This window comes from Poecilia mexicana, unplaced genomic scaffold, assembly GCF_051168715.1.
Source record: "Poecilia mexicana isolate PSO_F unplaced genomic scaffold, ASM5116871v1 scaffold_7, whole genome shotgun sequence".
In the NCBI taxonomy this organism is placed as follows: domain Eukaryota; kingdom Metazoa; phylum Chordata; class Actinopteri; order Cyprinodontiformes; family Poeciliidae; genus Poecilia; species Poecilia mexicana.
In genome coordinates, this window is record NW_028263376.1 from 16,704,555 (window position 1) to 16,725,903 (window position 21,349).

A 21,349-nucleotide genomic window follows, 5' to 3' on the forward strand; every position below is an offset into this window, starting at 1 on the left:
GTCGTCTTGCTGATAAATGAACGTTCTCTGAAGTCACAGAACCAACTGCCTCCAGGATGATGCTGCCACCACCATGCTTCACAGTGGGTTGTGGTGATGTTACTCCTCTTTGATCTCATCTGCCACTTGACCATGGAGTCTCCACACATTTAATTTATGTTACATATTTTTATTTGTCATTTTGTTGAAATTAAAGGATTTTTAAAATATATTTATTCTAATTTTATTCAACATGACTGATTTGGGAATTAAATGGGTGAAACATCCAGAGAGGCAAATTCTTTTTACAGGCACCGTTTTTCTGTTTGAAGTGAATAAATTTTTAAATCCTGCCGTCTTTTCCTGTGTTGTGAATGTTTCCAGTGAAACAGGATCTGAACTTCCTTGACAAGGACACACAGTTCTACCGGTTCCAGGACTCAGAGTTTGGCCTGAACCACGTCTCCAACGAGAAGGACTTGGAGGACGAGCTGCATGAAGCTCTGTCCCTGCTGTCCCAGCTGGGCCCCGATGCGCTGCTCACCATGATCCTACGCAAATGGTCAGCATGGAAAACTGTTGGACAGTTTTTGTGTATTTATTAGGGATGTACGTTATTAACTAATAAGTTGATCTAAAGTCAACTGATCTCATCAATAAGCAGCCATTTTCTTAAAAACCCAAGTAAAAACCTGAGTGTCGACTGTCTTTTCATAACATAAGGGCTAAATTTTTCAAAATATACTGAATTTAACAATATCTCATTACATTTTAATATTTTGTCAGCTGCATACTGAACAAACAGAAAATTGTGGTTTTCTCACATTATTATAATTAAACATATGCATAAGATATAACAAAACAGAAACTTCTGAAGTTGCTCAACAGAAAAATAAAAGATAAGAGAATAAAATATGTGAAACGGTTAATTCCCAGTGAACAGAGAGATGTTCATTCGGTCTGTGATTACCCATGAAGAAATATTTTCTCTGTTTTCCCCTCCACTTTTCTGTCATCACATCCTCCTCACCTTTGTAGTACGACGAGTACCATTAAGGTGAATACTTAAAAGCTTAATTTTTAAACAGAATCGCATAAAGTACATTTAGCATCCCACAACAGTCTGGATCGTTTCTCTTTCTAGCTCTGTTATGGTTCCGCCATCTTTGTTTCTGTGTCAACTGCCTCTGCTTAACGATGATCAACGACGCCCTCTGCTGAATTCCGGCCTAATTACAACACTAAAAGAAGGCCTAAGTGGATGTTATTAGTTACGCAATTGGAGCTAATTTTACTCTAATGAACCATTAGTCAATAATTAATCGTAAGGTGATCAATTGTTTGCATCCCTAGTATAAATCAGCAGTCGTATGATTTGCTTAAAATATGTCTGAGGTTCCTTTGCCAGTGTAAGGAACCAGAAGAGACAGATGCTCATGTTGATTATTTGTTGTTCAGTCCCAGTCAGAGGAGCGCTGAGGACATCGAGGTCATCTATGAGGAGCTGCTCCATGTGAAAGCCGCCGCTCATCTCTCGTCTTCAGTAAGTCCTTTACTCCTAGCTTCAACACACCCCTTGTGTTTATGCTTTTATTTAGTTAATCCACTTCCGAATAGTCTAATTCTAGGCTTCCTGTCTTTACTGTGTTGTGTCTGTAGGTGCGGAAGGAGCTGGCCGCAGTGCTGGTGTTTGAATCCCACGTTAAGTCTGGAACAGTCTGTAAGTGATTCATTACCGACATTATCGCTCATAACGGCTCTTGGCTCTTACAGAGGGAAACTGGATAGTTAATAACCGATGACTTATGTGGAATTATGTCTTCATTTCAGATTAGCAAGTTAAATCAACATAGGTGGAGTCTTTGTGTTGTGTTTATCATGGGTGTGCAAGTATTTTTATTTGGTCATTTGATTCTTTTGAATTTGTTTTTAGGGTGGAATTGTTATATACAAATTTAGCGATTTTTAAAAACAAAAAATGGGTTTAAAAGTCAGAATTTATTGTGTATTTTTCTGGTCCACAAAGGATAGCAATTATGTACAGGCCATTACCTAGCAACCCTAGCTGAGGGTCAGCACATTTGGTCAGCTGGTTTTACCTCTATATGTGCTGTACAATGGCTTCTGGAAAGGACAAGTGTTTTACTGTTGACTAACCATCCAGAAACCACTTGCTGCATTCTTGTTGGTTGTGCTGGAGGCTTTACTTCTGCTTTTCAAAGATGTACAATTGCACAAAGATGTAGAATTCCACATGTTGCAGCCATGTTGGTATGCAGGTGAAAACATTGAACTGGGGGGCGTGGCTAGCGGCAGCTTATTTGGATTTAAAGTGTGAAGACACCCTAAAATAGCTTATTCTGAAAGGAGTCTGCTAGTGAACTCAGCAGACTAAAATCTCATTATCTAAGAATGATTTTGTGCAAAAAATTAAATTAAGATGATAAGACCTGTCCTAATCTGTCCAGGTAAGCATAATGGGTCACCTTTAACAATCTGGTCAAATAAGATATCGAGTTCCTCTGCATCTTGCTAAACAGCATTTATCTGAATATTACTGGGGTTTATGTATACATATGACACCATAACAGGATTCATGCTGGTACTCTTTCACTTTATACCATTTTAAGCATTCAGCCTCTTTAGGTCTTCATTCATTTTTCTCTTCACTAAAGGTGAGCAGATAATTAACTTTTTTTTGTTTTTTGCTCTCTACCGTGCCTCCCTGCTCATGATTATGAGAGTTAATGCAGCATATAATAGGAAAGGTGCAATGTAAGCGGGGTTGTCATAGTAATTTATTGACAAAGATGTGTGCAGGTGAACCATGTTTGTGCTGACTGCGTTTCATTGTGATGCAGTGTTCAGCCAGGGGGATAAAGGAACCTCCTGGTACATCATCTGGAAAGGCTCAGTGAACGTGATCACACATGGAAAGGTAACCCTTAACACGGCTTTTAGGTTAACTCAGATTTGAGCTGATTGTCATGCTCATGTGACTTGTGTTCAAACAGGGCATCGTGACCACGCTGCACGAGGGCGAGGACTTTGGGCAGCTGGCTTTGCTGAACGACGCACCGCGTGCCGCCACCATCATCCTGAGAGAGGACAACTGCCACTTCCTCCGTGTTGACAAGCATGATTTCATTCGAATCCTCAAGGTTTGTCCGACATCCTCCTAACTCTACATGAGAGCTTCCTGACCTGCAACGTGTCACCAGCAAAACTGTAATTTTCTGCTCTGTTTTCCAGGATGTGGAGGCTAACACGGTGCGGCTGGAGGAGCACGGGAAGACCGTCCTCGTGTTGGAGAAGAGCGCAGACTGCAATGGTCAAGGGGGAGCTGCAGCCAACAGCAAGTGAGTCACACACAAGCATTTCTCTTCCCTAACACAAATGCTACTGTATTCTTTCGTGTTTCATTTGTACATCTGAACATGCCGTCTTGTTCTTTCAGCCCAGCCGATAATTTGTCTAATATTACTAGATGTCCTCAACGCAATGGGTCTGTCAGAAAACACTGACATGCACACTTTCATAAAAATCCAAAGATGACATAATGGTCATATAAACATTTGGCTTAAAGTCTTCATTTGTGATGTTGCACCAAATTTAATCATATTGTAATTCAATATCTGCCGAGTTAGAACATTGTTAAAACTGCCACTTTGATTTTTATGTAAAATCAGTCAAACTCCCTCTAGATATAGTTACTTATTGAAGAACAAGTCATGGTTTTTAATGTTTAGCTATGTTTTTGTAAATCGTTATTGAATCAAGTTAAAATCTACACTCTAAAAAACAAGCTTATTTCTCTACCTGTCATTAATGACAGAACATAAGGTGCAGAGTGGCTGATTTCTGAGTACATCATTTGTATTTTTCTTGTATTAAAGTGAAAGAAATAATAATTTAATGTTTGCTTTAGCTGCATTTTATCCTGACTTGAGGTAAATGTTGTCAGTGTACTTACTATATGTCAAAAGGAGCTGATCCACCATAATGTTCTCTAATGAAAGCTTATGTGCCTTTTGTGATTCATCTACCCAAATACACACACCAGAGACCCAACAGGATTTTTTCTGTCAGTGGTTTTATGAAAAAGAAATGTTCTCTACTGCATGAATTTAAAAAAATATTGTACCTAGATGTCATTCACAATTTTAAAACCGTAATATGACATGTAAAGACCCTGGTCAACCCCAAGGCAGCACAACGAAGCAGTGCAAGGCATTAAAGAAGTTTTCTTCCTTTCCTTTCTGTTGCAGATACACAGTTATGTCGGGAACTCCTGAAAAAATCCTGGAACATCTCTTGGACACACTGAAGCTGGATTCCAATGGAAACGATCCTATAGGTGAGAGGAAACCACATCCCCATGCTTTTCTGTTTGTCCAGACGATCAGATACAGCTGACTGACTGATCATCTCCCCTCAGATCCCTGCGTGAGCGACTTCCTGCTCACTCATAAAGTCTTCATGCCGTCCAGCCAGCTGTGCTCAGCTCTGCAGCATCAATATCCTGACCAATGTTTTCAGTTTATTCACACTTTGGAGAGTGCTGCAGAAAATTATAATGTCTGCTGATTGCGTTAGACCCTTAACCATCTTTGCACTTACCAGGCAGAGTTGTCCAAAGGCTCAGATCAGGAGAAGACTGCTTACATCTTCAACACCAAACAGAAGGTAGTGAAGCTGATTGCCCAGTGGGTGGCGCTGTACGGCCTTCTGCTGAAAGAAGACCCAGAAGTTGGGGACTTTCTGGAGGTGAGAAACTGATCTTCATTAAATGCAATGAGATATTAAAATACTTGAATAATTCTCCTTCTCGTTTTTCTTCTTGGCTCAAGCAGAGACTGAAAAAGGAGGTTGCAGCTGATTATCGTTTGTCCAGCATCCTGAAGGAACAGTTTAGGGAAAGAAGGAGAACAAAAGTGTAAATACTTTTCACTTAGTTCCTGCTATTTTTGCAAGAAATTAATTAATGAACACTAAATAATGCTATGGAATGCCATTTTTATCTTTGTTTTATAACTTGACAGGATGGAGAATGGCTATCAGTCACTGAGCAGGGTGAGATTTATTTATAATCGATGCTTTTTGTTGTCTAGTGCTTTGAATGGCCAGTATGACTAGAAAAGCACTTCTAATGCTCTCATTAAAACACTTTAATTTCAAAATATCTCTTCTCTCACTGATCCGAGTCATTTTGTTGCATTCGGCAGAATCAGCAGTTTGATTGGTTTTCGAGCTGTGAGGAGCCGGTTGGGAGGCTGCAGCCAATCAAAGCACAGGATAAAGGTGCGCAATGTTCTGGATCTTAAACAAACCAATTAATTTGTAAATCAGGGAGAATGCAACACATTCATACATCAACTGTTTTATTTATATAACTGAGTTTTTAAAATAAGATTTCAAAATGTCCATGCTCGTTACTGATTTGCATTAAATAAGCAAAGCAAGACTATGTTTGAGAGATTTAGGCACTCTGATTGCATCCTCTTATTTTGACATAATAGTGCAAATGTCCTTCTTCCAATAGTTTTTCACCCATCAGATATGCATATATGCAGAGATTAATATCCCAGTTCATATGTGCAACTAAACATGTTCCAACAAATATCCTTTGTCAACAGTAGTGAGCGGGCAACACCCATTACGTTTACATTTTTACCTTAAATGCACAAGAACAGTGACACCTAGTGGCTCAAATAGGGCATCGTTGTGTGAGCCCTCTTCAAATATACTTACAGTAGCAAATTTTTTAAAATCCAGTTTATTTGGGTAGAAACATGACGGGACACAAAGGCCCAACTCTGAACCTACAAAATAGGAAAAACAGGAGAACCTTTCTTTTAGGCTTGAGATATGTTGATCTTCATAAGTTATGAAATGGCTAAAAGAGAATAGATTCTCACCTAAATCTGTCCAAAGCTACAGGCAGAGTAGTTAAAAAAGCTTAAACAGTGGCAAACAAATCTGAACAAAAAAATCAAGTTTATATTTATAAACTGTTTCAGAACTGAGTGTCATCTTTAAGTATTGAAGTCTCCATAGCTGTTAAGTCTTTTTTAGTCTTCACTAGGAGTGTTAAAGGATTTATAGGTGGAAGAAATTTAACAAATTTGCTGTTATTTGTTCCAGAATTCTGAAACCGTCACACTTTTTTACTAAATAATATGATGATGCCATCATATTGAGTAGATACCTTAAATAACATAATTAACATGATTTTGAATACAAAATATTGCTAAAAATGGTAATATCTTTGAAAAAGCCAGTTTTTGCAAAATATCTTTTAATACCCATTAGATTCTTATAATAATCTTGTTTTTAACTGCTTTATCATGCATCCTTCATTTATCCATGATTTGCTTAGGTCTATTTTTACTTATGTGCATTTCTCTCTGATGCACTTTAGGTTGCATAGAGAAAATTTAACTGATTCAAGTTACATTGCAAAAATTAAATCTTATCAAGTATTTTTGGTCTAAGTTTCTAGTGCAAATATCTTAGTCCACTGGACAAGTAACTTTTTATCAAGATATGAGAGGTTGTTTTAAGTCAATCGCTTATTATTGATCAAATGAACTAGATCCACTAGAAGATTATTTAATTTCAATCATGGGGAAAATGACAAGTTATAAGTGAAAAACTTATCAGTATTTAAAAATTACTGAAGATTTTGTGTTTCTGCAGCATTAAATGAGAAAATGTTGACGTTTCATTTTGTTTTTCCTCTCACTTCAGTGTTATACGAGATTTACAAGGCAGACAGCAAACCTCTCTCCTTGATGCTCCCTGTAAGCTCATCTGTTCAAGAGGTGATGTCGGCAATAGTCAAAGCAGATGGAGATCATGTTCTGGTCAAAATGAACTCCAGTGGAGGTGGGCCTCGCTTTTACGGTTTTCCAACAGTTGTAGAAACTTTAACCCTTCTATATTCGTCTCAGGTCCAGTAGGTTGGTTGACTTCACAACAGACATATTCAAGTTCACTGGGTTTATTGTAAGAAAAGAGAAAATCAAGTTGGTGGTTAACATCAGTTCAGTAGCTTCTGCCCCTAAACGTTAAATAAAATACAACCCTAAACCAACTACAAAGCAATAGCTCCCACTGAGCAGTTAGCACCAGTTAGCAGTTGTAAAGTTAAACACAGCTACAACATTAATAATAACACATACAAAACATAGCAAAATTACTCATGAAACACTGTAAAATTTGTCTAATATATACGTTAAATACTTTGTAAAGAAAACACAGAGCTGATTCTAGTACTACACCACAGTTACCGACGGCAACAGTGAAAGGGGGGGAGGGGCTGTCAGTTACCGGTTTCTATAGTAACCACCAACTGTCAGGAGCAGCAACTTACAACACCAACAAATTTCTTTTACTGAACAAAATAAATTCAAGGAATAAATTACATTTTGACAAACTTCACATCTGTATTACAGTTAAAATAAAACCCCGTTACATATACACACCGTACATAAATAATAATAAATGGTGAGATGTTGGTGTATGTCTAATTTTTCTTACAGAAAGAGCGCAATTAAAGCTGGATGCCACTGCAGTCTACACTGCTCTGGGCCTCAATGAGAGACTGTTCATCTGTACAAGCAGCGAAGTGGAACAGCTGGTGAGGAATGTTTGTCTTCTGCATATTTCATACAGTTTCTTAGAAAAGTCCAACAATTATGCTCTTCTGTTGGTACAGCGGCCGCTGAAGGATCAGCAGGGCCCAGAACAGGCAACGACGGACCTCATTGAGCAGATGAGCTCCAAAGACATTGCCACCGAACTGACTAACTACGACTGGGAGCTGTTTACTGCCATGCATGAGGTAACATCGCACATTTCTGGACAAAATATCACATTATATAAACCATTTACTGAAGAACAAAGGAGCAAAGATTGCTTACCACCCATGGAGCGTTCCAGTTGGTTGCTACGACAAGTAAAACAATCTGTGCCATTACATCCTCCGCTCTAAGCAGCTTTTCTGTCAGTCACCTCAAGGCTGTTGTATTTTTTACGCGGTGTTGATGCGTTTCTGCAGGTGGAGCTCGTCTACTACATATTTGGTCGCCATAAATGCCCAGGTGCCACCACGGCCAACCTGGAGCGGTTTGTGCGGCACTTTAACGTGGTCCAGTACTGGGTGGTGACTGAGCTGTGCCTCTGTGAGGATCTGGTCAAACGGGCCATTCTGCTCAAGAAGTTCATCAAAATCGCCTCAGTGTAAGAAGACAAGAAAGCTGATTTGTATTTTTCTTTAAAACTTTATGGTCAATTCATCAGTTTGTTTCAATAGAAATATTACTTCCCTTAATTACCCCCGTCTCTTTTGTTGTTTTTTCCTTCTTCTTTTGCCCACCTACGAGTTTTAAACGATCTGTATGATATAAAAGCACACTAATGGATGTTAATCTGTTTTTAGAGTCAGATATTGACTCTAAAAATAAGCACATTAACATCCATAAGTGGGATAATAATTTCTCAACACAACAACAAAACGCAAGACAAGGTGCAATGGGAGAGCAGTTTTACTTACTTTTAAACTTTGTGCATACTGCACCAACATGTCATTGTTTTTATTTACTGTACTGAATATTTCTTAAGATCACCTTTTAAACAATACATCACAGTTGTCAAGTTTTTTGCTCTCTTAAGCCTCCTCAGCTTTTGCCTAAGTGAGAAAAAGGCTTTTTTCCTCCAAAGTTAGCAGTTAGCATTATTCTTCCCTCTCAGTGATATCTTTTATCCATCTTTCATCCATAATTTCTTTAGATTAATCTCATTAGCAGCATATGAACAAGTTGAAAGCCTACAACAGATAGGAGAGAACAAATTATGTTTCAAACAGTGGAACTAATAAAAACATTGCATCAAACAATAAATCCATTTTGTTCTCCTGAATTCAGTCTGAATCATGTAAACTGTGAATAGTGTCCATTTCCTACCTGCGGTGTCTTTGAAGAAGCTTCCAGTTGAGAGATCGTTATGTGAGCACAGGTGAGCCAGGTAAAGAGTTGGGCTGAGCTTGAGCAGTGAAAGGGTTTGGTGCGCTTGATTCTTTGCACGGTGCGTGCCAGTTGGGTGGAGATGGTGAATACATTCTTATACTTTTATATCGGAAGTTGAAAACGATGGACAATCCCAAAAGCATTGAGCAAAGAGGACCTTTACTTAAATTCCTAACCATATTTGGCACGTTGAACAGGAAACATGGAAACATTTTTCTTGCCCTATTTTCAGAAAAATTAGGAGGTTGTCTAGGAAGAATCAACAATTTTAGTTGTAATTAGTTCATTTTTATATATTTTTCACTGTCTTTGCTAAATGAAAGTTGAAAACATCCCCAATTTTGTGTCTGTTGCCAGAATTAAATCCCCCCATTTTAAAATATTAATTTTTATCAAAGGAAACAGGAAATTACAGCTTTTTTTTTTTTTTTTTCACTTTTCTGCATTTGGTTTTGTAAATTAATCAGGTGATATCAACTTTTGGTTCGCACAGTGTTTTTGTGTAATTGCTAAACTCTTTACAGCAGTATTTCACACATTTTAAAATCAACATGGTTTTCTAAACATATCTTCAGGTTAAAAGAGCAGAGGAATCTCAACTCATTTTTCGCTGTGATGTTTGGTCTGAGCAACAGTTCTGTGCAGAGGCTTTACAAGACCTGGGAGGTGAGCAGACATGATAATATAATATAATATCACATTTTTCTAATTTCTTACGCAACTTTTGACTTTACCTTGCAGAGAATACCGAGCAAAACTAAAAGAATCTACTGTGCTTATGAGCGACTGATGGTAAATCTCACCACAAACTGTCATATCTCTTATTTTGTTGCATTGTTTCGATTAGTGAGTGAGTGTGTGCAGGACATGCTGGTGTTGATGCTTTCTCTGGTTCTGTCAGGATCCTTCACGCAACCACCGGGCCTACCGCCTGGCTGTGGCCAAACTCAGTCCTCCTTACATTCCCTTCATGCCTCTGCTGCTGAAAGGTAAAGAAGCACCAGCAGTCAGCTTCAGAAATCAGAAGACATTTCTCTGAATTTTTAAAATACCAAATCCCTTTTTTTTTTTTTTCTGCACAGACATGACATTCATCCATGAAGGCAACCCAAACTATGTTGACAAACTGGTGAATTTTGAGAAAATGGTACAGGATTTTATTTATTTTATTATTTTTTTTGCTCACTTTTTGGCTTAATTGTATTCAATGAAACATATTTGTAAAACTGTGGGAACTGAAATGTTTAATCTCTTTCTTGTCCCAGCGAATGCTTGCCAAGACAGTTAAAATTGTACGAGGTTGCAGAAGCCAACCTTACGGTAAGTGAACCATGGATGCCGTCATGTAAACAACAGTCCACCATTCTGAGGACGGACATTTGCATGTTTCAGCTTCACTGGAGGGATCCACTTTGTTTTATCCACTTTGTTTTATTCTCTTGCTGTTCTGCAGTGCCTTCATCACCACAGAGGGGCCTGGCTGATCGCATGTTTCTGGATGGGCCGGCTACACGATTGTCTACGTGTAAGCTATGTTCTTTTTGTAGTCATGACTTGAAGCCACAGGATGTAACTTTTATAAACAATATGTTTGGGTTTTTTTTGTTTTTGTTAAAACTTTCACTATGTCACAACAGCATAGTAAGAGACAGATAATCGATAAAAAAAATCCAGTTCCTCTGTCTTTTTCCTGCCGTCTCCAGAAATACAAACCTCTCAGTCAGAAGCAACCAATCAGAGCCAGGAGGAAGGTCTTAGCGCTGTCAATAATGCTCATGTACTTGCTACTCAATTTGCTAATGATAAAAAAACAGCTTATTGTTGCAGGAAAACTGTTTATTTTCCATCATTGGTGGCCATGCTATCTAGCATGAGCATTCATGGTTGGCAAGGTGTGGATGAGCTTGATTGACAGTGCTAAGACCCTCCTCCTAGCTCTGATTGGTTTTTTCAGGAGCTTTGCATTTCTGGAGACAGCAGGGAAAAGGCAGAGGAGCTAATTTTTTTTCACAGATTGTGTCTCGTTTCAACAAATAAAACATTTTTTTATAAAAAGTTACATGCTGTAGCTTTAAAGCCTTTTTTTTTCTGGGTTTATATTTCTAACATGCAGCTGTGAATTTCCCCCCTCTCTCTCTCTCTCTCGCCCAGATTCCGACCACGCCTTCCCTCTCCGCTCTCCCAGCAACATCCGACAATACATTCAAAACCTGAAGGTGATCGACAACCAGCGGAAGCTCACACAGCTGTCGAGAACAATCGAATGCTAGGACATCTGCCTGTGGACGGACAAATACTGGAGCTTTACATCGAAATCAGAACTGGACTGCGAGGATTTTCTGAACTTTTACAGTCGGCTGAGTAGGATGGATCTGTCTGCAGTTCACAGCATGAAGTGAAAATGTGCAGCTTGCACAGGAATGACGTCAGTGCTGAACAACAGGACAGCTGGGAATGTTTTTACCAATCAAGCCTTACATCCGCCCCAAAAGGCTTCGTACCAACATGTAAAAATGCTGCTCTATATCTGCTGTAAATTTAAAAAAAAAATTTATACGACACATTGTAAGCTGCAGTCATACAACACATGTTAAACATTTGTGCCACAAATACCATCTTTGACTTTTCTGAGCACTTCTGTTTTCACTTTTAAAGTAATATATTGTGTTATACATTTTTGGCAACAATGCCAAACATTCACATGCTTTCATATGATGTTTTCTAAATAAATTATTTTCCAAGTTATGCGTAGTCAATGAGGACACAAAAAAAATGGTAAAAAGGAGATTTGTTTTATTATTTAAAGTACAAACCAAAACAGGTAAAAACAGACCTTCCACCTGGCACAAAAAAAGTCTCCCCAATATGGGGTGAGAAATTTCTCAGTCAAAACTCTCCTTGTCACAAATATGTACAACTTCTTTTAAAGTCCTGGAGAGAAAAAGTGGATGAAGACATAAAAAAAGAGAAAATAATTACCAGTGCCTTCTCCTGATGTAACAATGGAGGAAAAAGTAGAATGGTCCTGTCGTTGGCAAATTTAAGGGAAGAGAAAATATCAGACGAAGGATTTAAATCCGTAACTAAATGGGGATTTTCTCGTCCAGGTGGACGTAAATCATCCGCTGATCGGACGTTTTAGGAGGCAGGTGGAGGAAAAATGTGCACAACACATGTTAACTAAAATGGTTGAACAGCTGCAAAAGCAGAGCCTGTAACTATCGAACATGCTTCGTGGCTTTGTTTCAGCATCAATCTGTGTAATAAAAACCTGTGAGACGGTGGAGGCAGTTCAGAGCAGTCCAGTGAAGTGAGGATGAGTATATCTGGATTGGGGAAAGTCTTTTTTAGATTCCACTCTGCTCGCAGTGAGAAAGCAAGTAAAAACAAAAAAAAACAGGCGATTTAGTCTACACCTTCTGGTTTAAAACAAACATCAAATAAAAGCAGTGATACATTAAAAAGAGTGAATATAAATATTGCACTTCCAACCATTGTGTAGTTCCCAGTGCCTAGTTGTTATCCCTTTGTTTGAGGTATTTTTGCTGTTGGGTTTAATATTAACGAAAAACTCTGACCTCAATTATCTCAGGCTACAAAGGACTAGGCGGCGGGAAAGGTAAAAACCAGACACACTCAAAACAAAAGAACTTAAATACATCATTCACACGGATCCATGGACACATGGAGTCACACGCAAGCAACCCGAACGCTAACCCACAGGCATGAAGTATTTACATTAAGGCACAAAAACGTGAGTAGAGGTGCATCTTAATAAATTTGAATATCGCCCAATTAATTTACTCATTTCAAATATTGAAAGGAAGATGTATTTTATAGCACTTCTGTTCATTTTGATGATTGTGGCTCAAAATTCATAAAGATCAACACTGAAGCTCTCAGAAAATCTGAAAATCACATGAGACTAATAAATGAAATACATTATTATTGGAGGAATATGTTATGTTGTGGCAACATCACACACAAACACTCTCCAAGTGTTCAGTGTTGCATGTACGCGTATTAACAGAAAGTTAAGTGGAAGGAAAAACAGATCAAGAATTCTGAAAATTCTCCATTACTTTTTGAGCCAAATTAGTGAAATAAATGCTCTTTTTGCTGATATTTTAATTTATTCAGATGCACCTGCATATAAAAGAAACAGATACAATGACTTATTGTTCAGTCCCTGTAGCCTTTTTGGTAGTGGGATGATGTCAGCTGCGTCTCATTCATTTTACTCATCAAAAAAACAAAACAAAATAAAATACAGTATCTCATTCAGCATCACACTGTAAGCTGAAAAAGGATCCATCATTCTTCAGCCTCCTGTCAAGGCTACATCATTGCTGTCTGTCCTGTCTCTGTCCGTTTTCATCATGCTACTACGGCCGACATCTCTGTGTGCTTTTTTTTCCCCCCTTGAAGCATCAGAAAAGACAGGAGAGCACCACTTTCTGACAGGAAGCGCCGCGCTGCTTCGACATGAGGTTCAACAGGTCTGTGGCGGTCCCAGCTGGCTAACGGCGCCGACGCTGAGAACAACACGCACAGGACTTGGACGAAGTGATCAGTAGGAGTCAAAGTCAAATCTCAAAGGAAGCTCAGTCAGTCTTTGGTGTATTTGAAAAGAAAAAATATCAGTAGATTTCCTTTGAGTGCAAAAAAAAAAAAATTAATAATAATAATTAAAAAAAAAAAAAAAACACTGTCCACCAACCTGAGGCAGAAAGTGATCATTTCCAGAAACAGCTGAAAAACATCAATCTAAAGCATTTTCAATACCCGCTTTTCCTGTTCAGGGGTTGCATAGTGGCGGCGGGCTGGAAAGCGACAACAGCTCACACAGGCGTAAATAAACAGGGTCAAACATTTCATTTCAGCTCTTAAACAGGCTACTGTATAGGCTGCAAATCAGTTGTTAACCTGAAAAAACAATCTTCGGTTGTTTCCTGTTAGAGACGGGAAACGTGTTCAATCATTAGCACCAATACGAAGCAGGTCATCGCAGGCGTCTATAAAAGTAAACCCAACTTGTTCCTGCATGAACAGGATAAAGGCAACATGTGTGCTTCTTTTTGCTGGACGATCTAAAATTTGTTTCTAGGCACAGAGATCAGTTCTATTTGACGACAATCCCAATAGGGTTAAAAACAAAGATATAAATATTCAAAAACATTCATTTGGCTTGTAGATCCTCGGGTTTTTGTCTTCCTCTAGTGCAGCACAGCGGAGTTCCAGTAGTCTCTCTGATCCACGCCACATGTTCCGTTGTGATTCTCTCCTTTGCAATCATTTGGCCAGATGTGGTGCTTCTGGTACCTCGGTCGATCAGTTAGGCCTCAGAGGCAGCCTGCGGTTTGAGTTGAGCTTTTTCCATGGCTGTGCCGTAAGGTAGAGAACGCTTGAAGAAGCCAAGCTGCAAGGAAAACAAAACAAAAATCAAATATGCAGGAATAAGGTGCAAGCATAATCCTGATCAGCTTATACGCAGGTTCTTTAAATGTGATCTTATTTTAGACTCGAAAGACGTAGATAAAGTCAAAAGAATGGGGATATATGTGTAAAAGTGGGATTTTCAGCTGCTTCCATTCACTTTGACTTTGTTATTTAACAAATATTTACAGAAGCGTTTAAATGTTGTAGCTTGGATATAAATTCAGGACCAGTATCTTGTTTAAATGAAAAAACTAAAGCACGGAGCAAAACTCGTTGAAATAAGAAAACTTTCTCATTTTAACAAATAATTTAAAAATAATTTAGAGCCTGCTGAACTGAACCAAGTTGAAAAACTCATGGTTATTTTAATATAACTACTTGCTACAAGCCCAAACACGAAAGGAAACTGCGTACATGATGAAATAAACTCTCTCTCTTAGCAGCAGCAGTGACGTTTTAAACTCTTCTAGCTCAACTACTCCACTCACCCTGTAAAGGACGTAGATGAGAAGAGCCAGCAGCAGTAAACCGGCCAGGATGGCCAAGACGATGATCCACAGAGGCACCGAGTTCTCAATATCTGGCTTGTTCCAAACCACCGGGGTCACCACCTGTGGATGACGACACCGTTTCTCAGCTTACAGTAATCCAGCTACGATAATCCAGCAGCCTGTTAAAAGACAGCAAGTACCTTTTTCTGACCACTTGGGTAGTGCTTGGGTAGGATTGCATATGGCATCTTCTTTACGTTGAATCTGCCCAGACACTCCATTACATATTGCTTGTAAGCTTTCTGAAAAATATGAAAAATATATATTGGAAATGCATGAAGTACATAAAATCTACACAAGGTGGTGACACAGACCATGGGTAAATGAAACCTCTTCAGTAACACATATATCTAACAGACACTGATTTTCCAATACATCACACATCTTCCATGTTGGTGTGTGAAGTGGGTGATGAATACATGACTGCAGAATAGACATGATAGCCAAGAATAACAAAAGGAAACTGTTTTTACAGCAATCTGGAGTTTCCTGAGGCAAATATGTGATTCCAGTTAGAGTGGCAGCTGATCCAGAACCATTATAAAGGCCAAGTGTGCACAAACAAAATGTGTTACAGAGGTTTTCCCTTTTTTTTCCTTCTTAGATCCTGCCAAAGCCTGACATGAGAAAATACACAAGCACTAGGGGGAAGTATTTTGTAGCTCTTTCCCCTGGTGGAAACACATGTTCATGTATGAGGAAGGCAGCTTGAATGGCAAGGTTGTTCTCCCACTAACCTCAGTGAAGGTCTCGGCCCAGACGCGCGAGCGCATTTTCAGGATGGCAGTGGTTCCCTTCTCCAGCAGACCCACGTTGCACTGGAGCGTCCAGCAATCCGCATTAGAGCAAGACTATGGGGGGAAAAAGAAGAGAATGTTGTAGTAAAAACATAATCTCCACAAACGTGTCCCACAACAGAACAAGCTAAAGCAAATGCAGGTGAGATTTTATAAGGCAAAAGTAAAAACAAACACGGTCAAAATGCTTCAGGAGACATAAACGTAACAAAGAGCCCAATGTTATTATCCCAATTCCACGCCTGCTTCGAATTAGACTGAAGGAATGTCATGAGACTGTAAAAATGCAGCATGCACAACTTGCCACATTATTGCCCAACCACTAAACCCAGCCCATTTTTCTCAAGACTGTAGAATACACATCTTTATTAGCTCTCAATAATGCAGCTTTAACATTTTACAACATGCACACACTGTCCTTTAGTGCCAGTGCTAAAGCGAGACCACCCCCGCTCTCGTGGGTTTCATTGGGTTTCCTGCAGGAAAGCATTAGTTTACTTATTACACCAAGGAGGGAAAACCCAAGAGAAGAAGAGTGCAACCGCCCAGTTCCTTTAGTCTGAGTCTTAGACAGACTTAATGAGTATTGAAACAGACAGGGAACAGATCAGTTCGCTGCCTCCTGGTGGAACTGCTGCCTGCCTGAGGCCGCAGGGCCACACAGGTCTGAGAAAATACAGCAACAATTAAGGTTGTCCTGAAGCTACATTTCTCAAATTCATCACGATGGGATAATGCACGAGAGGTTTCTGGTGTCCCCGTAACGTAATAGAAAAAGATTTGGAACTGACATCAGTCCTGCTGTATGCAGAAACAAAGTGACACCCTGAAAACACGGCCCTCCACAGCCCTGTCTCTGGATCCAAATCACCTTACCGAGACACTTCCTTTGCCTCGTCTGTTCGCCAAGTTTCAGGAAATATCCCTCTGCTATTTTACTCATTATCTTGACAGCCGGCAGACAGAGATAACCTGCACTCTGGGTGTATTAAAATAGCCCATTAATGGCTCCGGTGACTGATTGGAGAGGAATTTAGGAAGCTGATTAAAGTGCTGTTTGGAAATTGTTTAACAAGGCTGACACCGATTTATCTGTGCCAATTTCCTTGATTTTGGGTGATCGGCCAATTTTTACATGCGAGGCAGATCTTATCCACTGATCTTATCTACCTCGGCAAAGATGTAAGAATCAACCAGGGTCCTTTTCTTCTCTGCTGTTAGAGATGTTTGACTGACAGGCCGGCCCACTAGGTCATGACTGCACATTTACAGTTAACAATAGTGACCCTACTGTTGCCACTTCAGCAACTTTCTTCTTCTCACATTTCAGACAAAAACATTGAAAAAAAAACTGGTATCGGCTAAAATCAGAATCTGCAGGTTGGTAATTGGCAATCGACCCAGAAACTGCAATCGGTGAACCAATTAAACGACGAGACAGAAGTCGGTCTTCAACTGTAATCTTTAAAATACACTTCTGTCACACTTTTGAAACTTGCAGAATCGAAAACAATAATTTTAGAGTACGCAAGGCGAGGCTTTGAAATCTAAGAAGACTGTCAGTTATCAGGCATGGTGGTGGCAGCATCATGCCAGAGGAGCTGGATGTACAAATTAAGAAGTACAAAAACATCCACATGTTTGGATTGACTGGAAATTGGACACAACTGGATGTCCCAGCAGGACAATAAACCAAAACATACACCACAATTCATCTCTAATACCAAGTATTGCAAAGTTCTTCTTCACTGCACTAACAAAACTCATGTCGAACTGCGATTTTCACGACGTCCCCTTCTACATCTTAATCACTAAATATTTCATTCACCTTGAATCTGTTGCTGAATTTAAATGGAAACCGGTTCACTCAACTGCAGCACAGACATCAACCCATCAACCAGTCAGACTGACTGCATTTGTTTTTAAAAATTAACTAATGAGCCAATCATCACCAAGCATTCAGAACCAGTGTCCATCACAACAACAGATTTCAAACCAAGTCAAACTGATTTTTAAAAGCCTTTTTATGATGAGGTCAGCTATAATCAGCCCTTTGTGCTTCATAACCTCCACAGAGGGAGCTGAAGAGAGGGCTCCTTCACATTCAAGTGTCACTGAAGCTTTAAAAACAAACACGGTCAGAAGAGCCTGGTGGGCAGACAAAGAGCGGTCCCTGTCCACAGATAAGGCCAGCAGCTCGATGGATCAATAGGACCAGTGTGCAGCGGGTCAGAACACCCAGAGCCAATAAACGCATGAGGGAAGTGGTGCATCTGAGGCCAAAGTCCTGCCCCATGTCCATGTCTGCACAGCGTTTCGCTGCCCAGCCAACTACTGAAGGGTCTTTAATGTTAATTGCCACAACGGGACCAATATGTGCCCTCTGACCCCTCCTTTCTAGTGGCGTCATAATTTAATTATCCAGTCCCCAGAGTCAAGCATGCAAAGCCAGTCAGGGGTTTGCATCCACTTATCAATATGAATGTTAAATTAGTTTTGGGCTTTTAATGATGCATTTGAATTGTTTATTTTTAATGTAAAAGCAAACAACAATAATCACTTTTAAAGCCCTTAAAACAGTGTCAACATTATATATATATATATACACACCATACATACCAAATAATTAAATTCCTTTTTAAAATAAGAAAATAAACATTTTAAGCTCGACCATTTCAGCAAATGATTCATTTCCAGCTACGGAAATACTTCTAACATTTCTGCTTGACTTAATATCAATAAAGTACAGGACTGATTTGTTGATTAATTTTTAGATTAACCTATTGATAACAGAAAAATGTCTTTAGAAGGTGATTTTCTTTACAGGATGCAACTCAGTTGAAGCTGAAATTGCTCTTGAGGAGTTTGAGTAGATTATATTCACAACCAAATAAGGTTGTTTTTTTTTTTTTTAATCAAAATGGACATATTTTTGTACAATTTGGTATAAATAGTGCTGAGGGTGTTGCTCTTTCAGCAAAACTGCACTTTTTGAGTTTGTGTACTTTATACTTTAGTGGTCTAATTTAGTGATTAATCAATTACTAAATTAGCTGACAATCTTTGTCGAGATTAATCCGATTAATCACCTCAGGCCTAATAACGTTAACACAAATGTGTGTAACAACGGGATTTAAAATACGGATTTATTTCAAATTTGAACACAAATTGCAGAAAATCCTCGAACACGTTTGAAATTTCTTTGGGATTTTCATCTCTAAAACCGATGGGTGTCTCACCAGGTTGGTCAGATGAGCAAGCTGGTTCTTGTGGACGTCCCTCCTCTCAACATGATGCTCATCAGCCTTCAGTGCCAGAACAGGAGACTCTGTCGATGTGCGCTGGAGCTGAAGAAAGACGCAAACGCACAGCTCTGATTATCTACAGGCACCAATAAAAGAAGAACGCTGCTTTTTCTGTCAATATATTGTCTAATGTTAGCACAACCCTGAGGTTTTTCCCCATTAATCAGAAGCATGTGAGGACTTTCCTCTCAAGCATTTCCATGGAAATTCACCATGAGGTCACAGCTAAGATGAATGACACCCTCCCAGGCCTGCTCAACATCTGTCAAGTCTTCAAATGTAAACAAAAACAACTGCATGGAAATCTTTTGCCCACATAATCCCAGAGGCTACTAGTTGGAAAGGGGGTGTTGGTGCATGCTGAAGATGAGTGAGGTGGATCTCTGAGAGCGAAGGGAAGGGCTCCAACTTCAAAGCAGCGGTGGGGTAAGTGTCATGGGTGGAGCTGGGAAGCTGGGAGGACGAGGTGGATGTGGGCAAAACACTGGGAATCTGGGTGCAGGAGGATCTCTAATTTAGCCCCATTGGGCCCGGAGAGGTGTGTGCGCGCATGCGAGATGCTCACTTTGAGATTACGGTGGTTCAGATTTTTGTCCGCGGTGCAGTTAATGGGACCTTCTGTGTAGAACTCCAGAGGGTAAAGGAGATCGTGACCCTGGATGCGGAGAGGGCAGCGCAGCTCCAGCAGGGTGCTGCTGATCCGACTGGGGCCATTGTTGACAAGCTGGGAAAAACAAAAAAAACAAATTTAAAACAAAGGAAATATGAGCTTTGATTTAATTTCAAGGTTTCCCCCAGAAAGCTTGCTTAGCCCAGAGGAGGGGCGCTAGAGCAGCCATTCATCCTGCGACCCGTCGTCTTTTTGAGTTGAAAATGTTTGAAGTTCACAGGAATTTGAAAATATCACACGATGATTATGTGTTTTTAAAATATTGGAAGAGAAATACCTGAACTCCAACTATAAAGTCTTAACAAGTGCAAACATAAAAAAATGTAAAAAATAATCAAGGCTCAGCCTGGTGGGGGCACAAGTAAAGCCTGGTGGCCTGCCAGGCTTATAATACACTGGGATAAACCCTGCATTTTATTTTAAACATACACTTTGCAAAGAGTTCTGAGCTGAACTATACATATAGTATATATGTATATATGTAATCTTTTGGTATTGATTATAATCTCTTTTTTTGAGTTTCTAGATGAAATATTGCTTACTTTCCTTCCTGAACCATGTCAGGTAGCAGGACTTAGCTTCATTAGCATCTTCAGTTTCCTTAGATTTCTGTCACTACAACTATTTTATCCATGTCCTTCCCTCTCTTTATTTTAGTGTCTAAATAAAACTAGAGCAAATTGTTTAGTACACAAACTAACTTAAAAGTAACTTTTCAGTGAGTTTTAAGTAAGTAATTCCTCAATACTGATGAAAAGTACTAGTTATAAGTCAAATAATCTGTCAGAGTAACTAGTACTTCTTCATCAAAATTAAGGAATTATTAAAACAAGTTTCCATTTATCACTGAAAAGTTACTTGTAAGTTACTTTTGTGTTATTTCAAGTGTACTAAGATTTTTACACTAGAAATTAAAAACTAGAAAAGCATTAGAAAAGTACTTGGTAAAATTTTAGTTTTTGCAGTGAACAGTTATACATTGCAATAATCGATGCAATGATGAAGTATTGCAATGCAGAAAAGGTAGGAAGTTCTTGAAGGGACAGAAGCCAAATTCCAGGTAGAAGCTGATCAATGTTGTGACAAATCTGAGTGAAAGTTTACTTTGACGACTCCTAGAAAGATCCCAATTGATTACTGAAGAACTCATATCTGATATGGATCTCCATTAATTTGGTGGTGCAGCACAATCAAGGGTCCTTTTCTTTTCCGGAATGAACAATAAAATCTACTTTCAAACCCAATCTGTTCTGTTCCCGCTGAGTGTGCACAGATAAGCGCTTGGCCGATTACCTCATAAATGTGTTCCACGGCCGGCCCGACGTCCTGTTCCACCCCGTAGCTCTTGGGCGCTTTCCAGTTGGCCGGGGGAAAGAAGACCTTATCTGGCCGAGACACACTTGAAAAGAGAAGGAGGGTGATGAGAGCATGTGCAGGGAGGAGCTGGAGACTGAATGAAGTTCAAATGAGAGGATCTCTGCAGCTGAACTCACCCCTGCAGAATGACATCAGCCTGGACCACCACCTCAGGGGTGTAGTAAACAACCTCACTTTGGGAGTTATTTTCATTTTTACTGTG

At 39.4% G+C, this 21,349-nt stretch overlaps 2 protein-coding genes across 5 annotated transcripts in view; one reads left to right on the plus strand and one right to left on the minus strand.

Moving 5' to 3' along the window:
- rapgef3 (Rap guanine nucleotide exchange factor (GEF) 3) overlaps window positions 1–11,753 on the plus strand; it is a 33,426-nt gene extending 21,673 nt beyond the window's left edge. For 3 of the 4 annotated variants that reach the window (XM_014969533.2, XM_088007158.1, XM_014969530.2), the window contains 23 exons: window positions 364–541; window positions 1,438–1,522; window positions 1,639–1,699; window positions 2,841–2,917; window positions 2,994–3,140; window positions 3,232–3,338; window positions 4,248–4,336; window positions 4,418–4,496; window positions 4,596–4,746; window positions 4,830–4,915; window positions 5,022–5,052; window positions 5,205–5,280; window positions 6,730–6,867; window positions 7,524–7,621; window positions 7,700–7,825; window positions 8,042–8,223; window positions 9,584–9,674; window positions 9,750–9,800; window positions 9,910–9,997; window positions 10,091–10,155; window positions 10,274–10,328; window positions 10,462–10,533; window positions 11,160–11,753. In XM_014969533.2, the coding sequence (XP_014825019.2) occupies window positions 364–541; window positions 1,438–1,522; window positions 1,639–1,699; window positions 2,841–2,917; window positions 2,994–3,140; window positions 3,232–3,338; window positions 4,248–4,336; window positions 4,418–4,496; window positions 4,596–4,746; window positions 4,830–4,915; window positions 5,022–5,052; window positions 5,205–5,280; window positions 6,730–6,867; window positions 7,524–7,621; window positions 7,700–7,825; window positions 8,042–8,223; window positions 9,584–9,674; window positions 9,750–9,800; window positions 9,910–9,997; window positions 10,091–10,155; window positions 10,274–10,328; window positions 10,462–10,533; window positions 11,160–11,278 (2,252 nt within the window). In that variant the 3' untranslated portion in view covers window positions 11,279–11,753. The remainder of the gene's footprint in view (window positions 1–363; window positions 542–1,437; window positions 1,523–1,638; window positions 1,700–2,840; window positions 2,918–2,993; window positions 3,141–3,231; window positions 3,339–4,247; window positions 4,337–4,417; window positions 4,497–4,595; window positions 4,747–4,829; window positions 4,916–5,021; window positions 5,053–5,204; window positions 5,281–6,729; window positions 6,868–7,523; window positions 7,622–7,699; window positions 7,826–8,041; window positions 8,224–9,583; window positions 9,675–9,749; window positions 9,801–9,909; window positions 9,998–10,090; window positions 10,156–10,273; window positions 10,329–10,461; window positions 10,534–11,159) is intronic. The other variant, XM_014969532.2, reaches the window with a different exon arrangement.
- Window positions 11,754–11,779: 26 nt separating this feature from the next.
- itga5 (integrin, alpha 5 (fibronectin receptor, alpha polypeptide)) overlaps window positions 11,780–21,349 on the minus strand; it is a 49,509-nt gene continuing 39,939 nt past the window's right edge. The window contains exons 23-30 of the mRNA XM_014969529.2: window positions 21,264–21,344; window positions 21,064–21,169; window positions 19,666–19,824; window positions 19,035–19,142; window positions 15,736–15,849; window positions 15,139–15,240; window positions 14,936–15,058; window positions 11,780–14,427 (exon numbers count right to left, since the gene is read on the minus strand). Coding sequence (XP_014825015.2) covers window positions 14,344–14,427; window positions 14,936–15,058; window positions 15,139–15,240; window positions 15,736–15,849; window positions 19,035–19,142; window positions 19,666–19,824; window positions 21,064–21,169; window positions 21,264–21,344 — 877 coding nt within the window. The 3' untranslated portion in view covers window positions 11,780–14,343. The remainder of the gene's footprint in view (window positions 14,428–14,935; window positions 15,059–15,138; window positions 15,241–15,735; window positions 15,850–19,034; window positions 19,143–19,665; window positions 19,825–21,063; window positions 21,170–21,263; window positions 21,345–21,349) is intronic.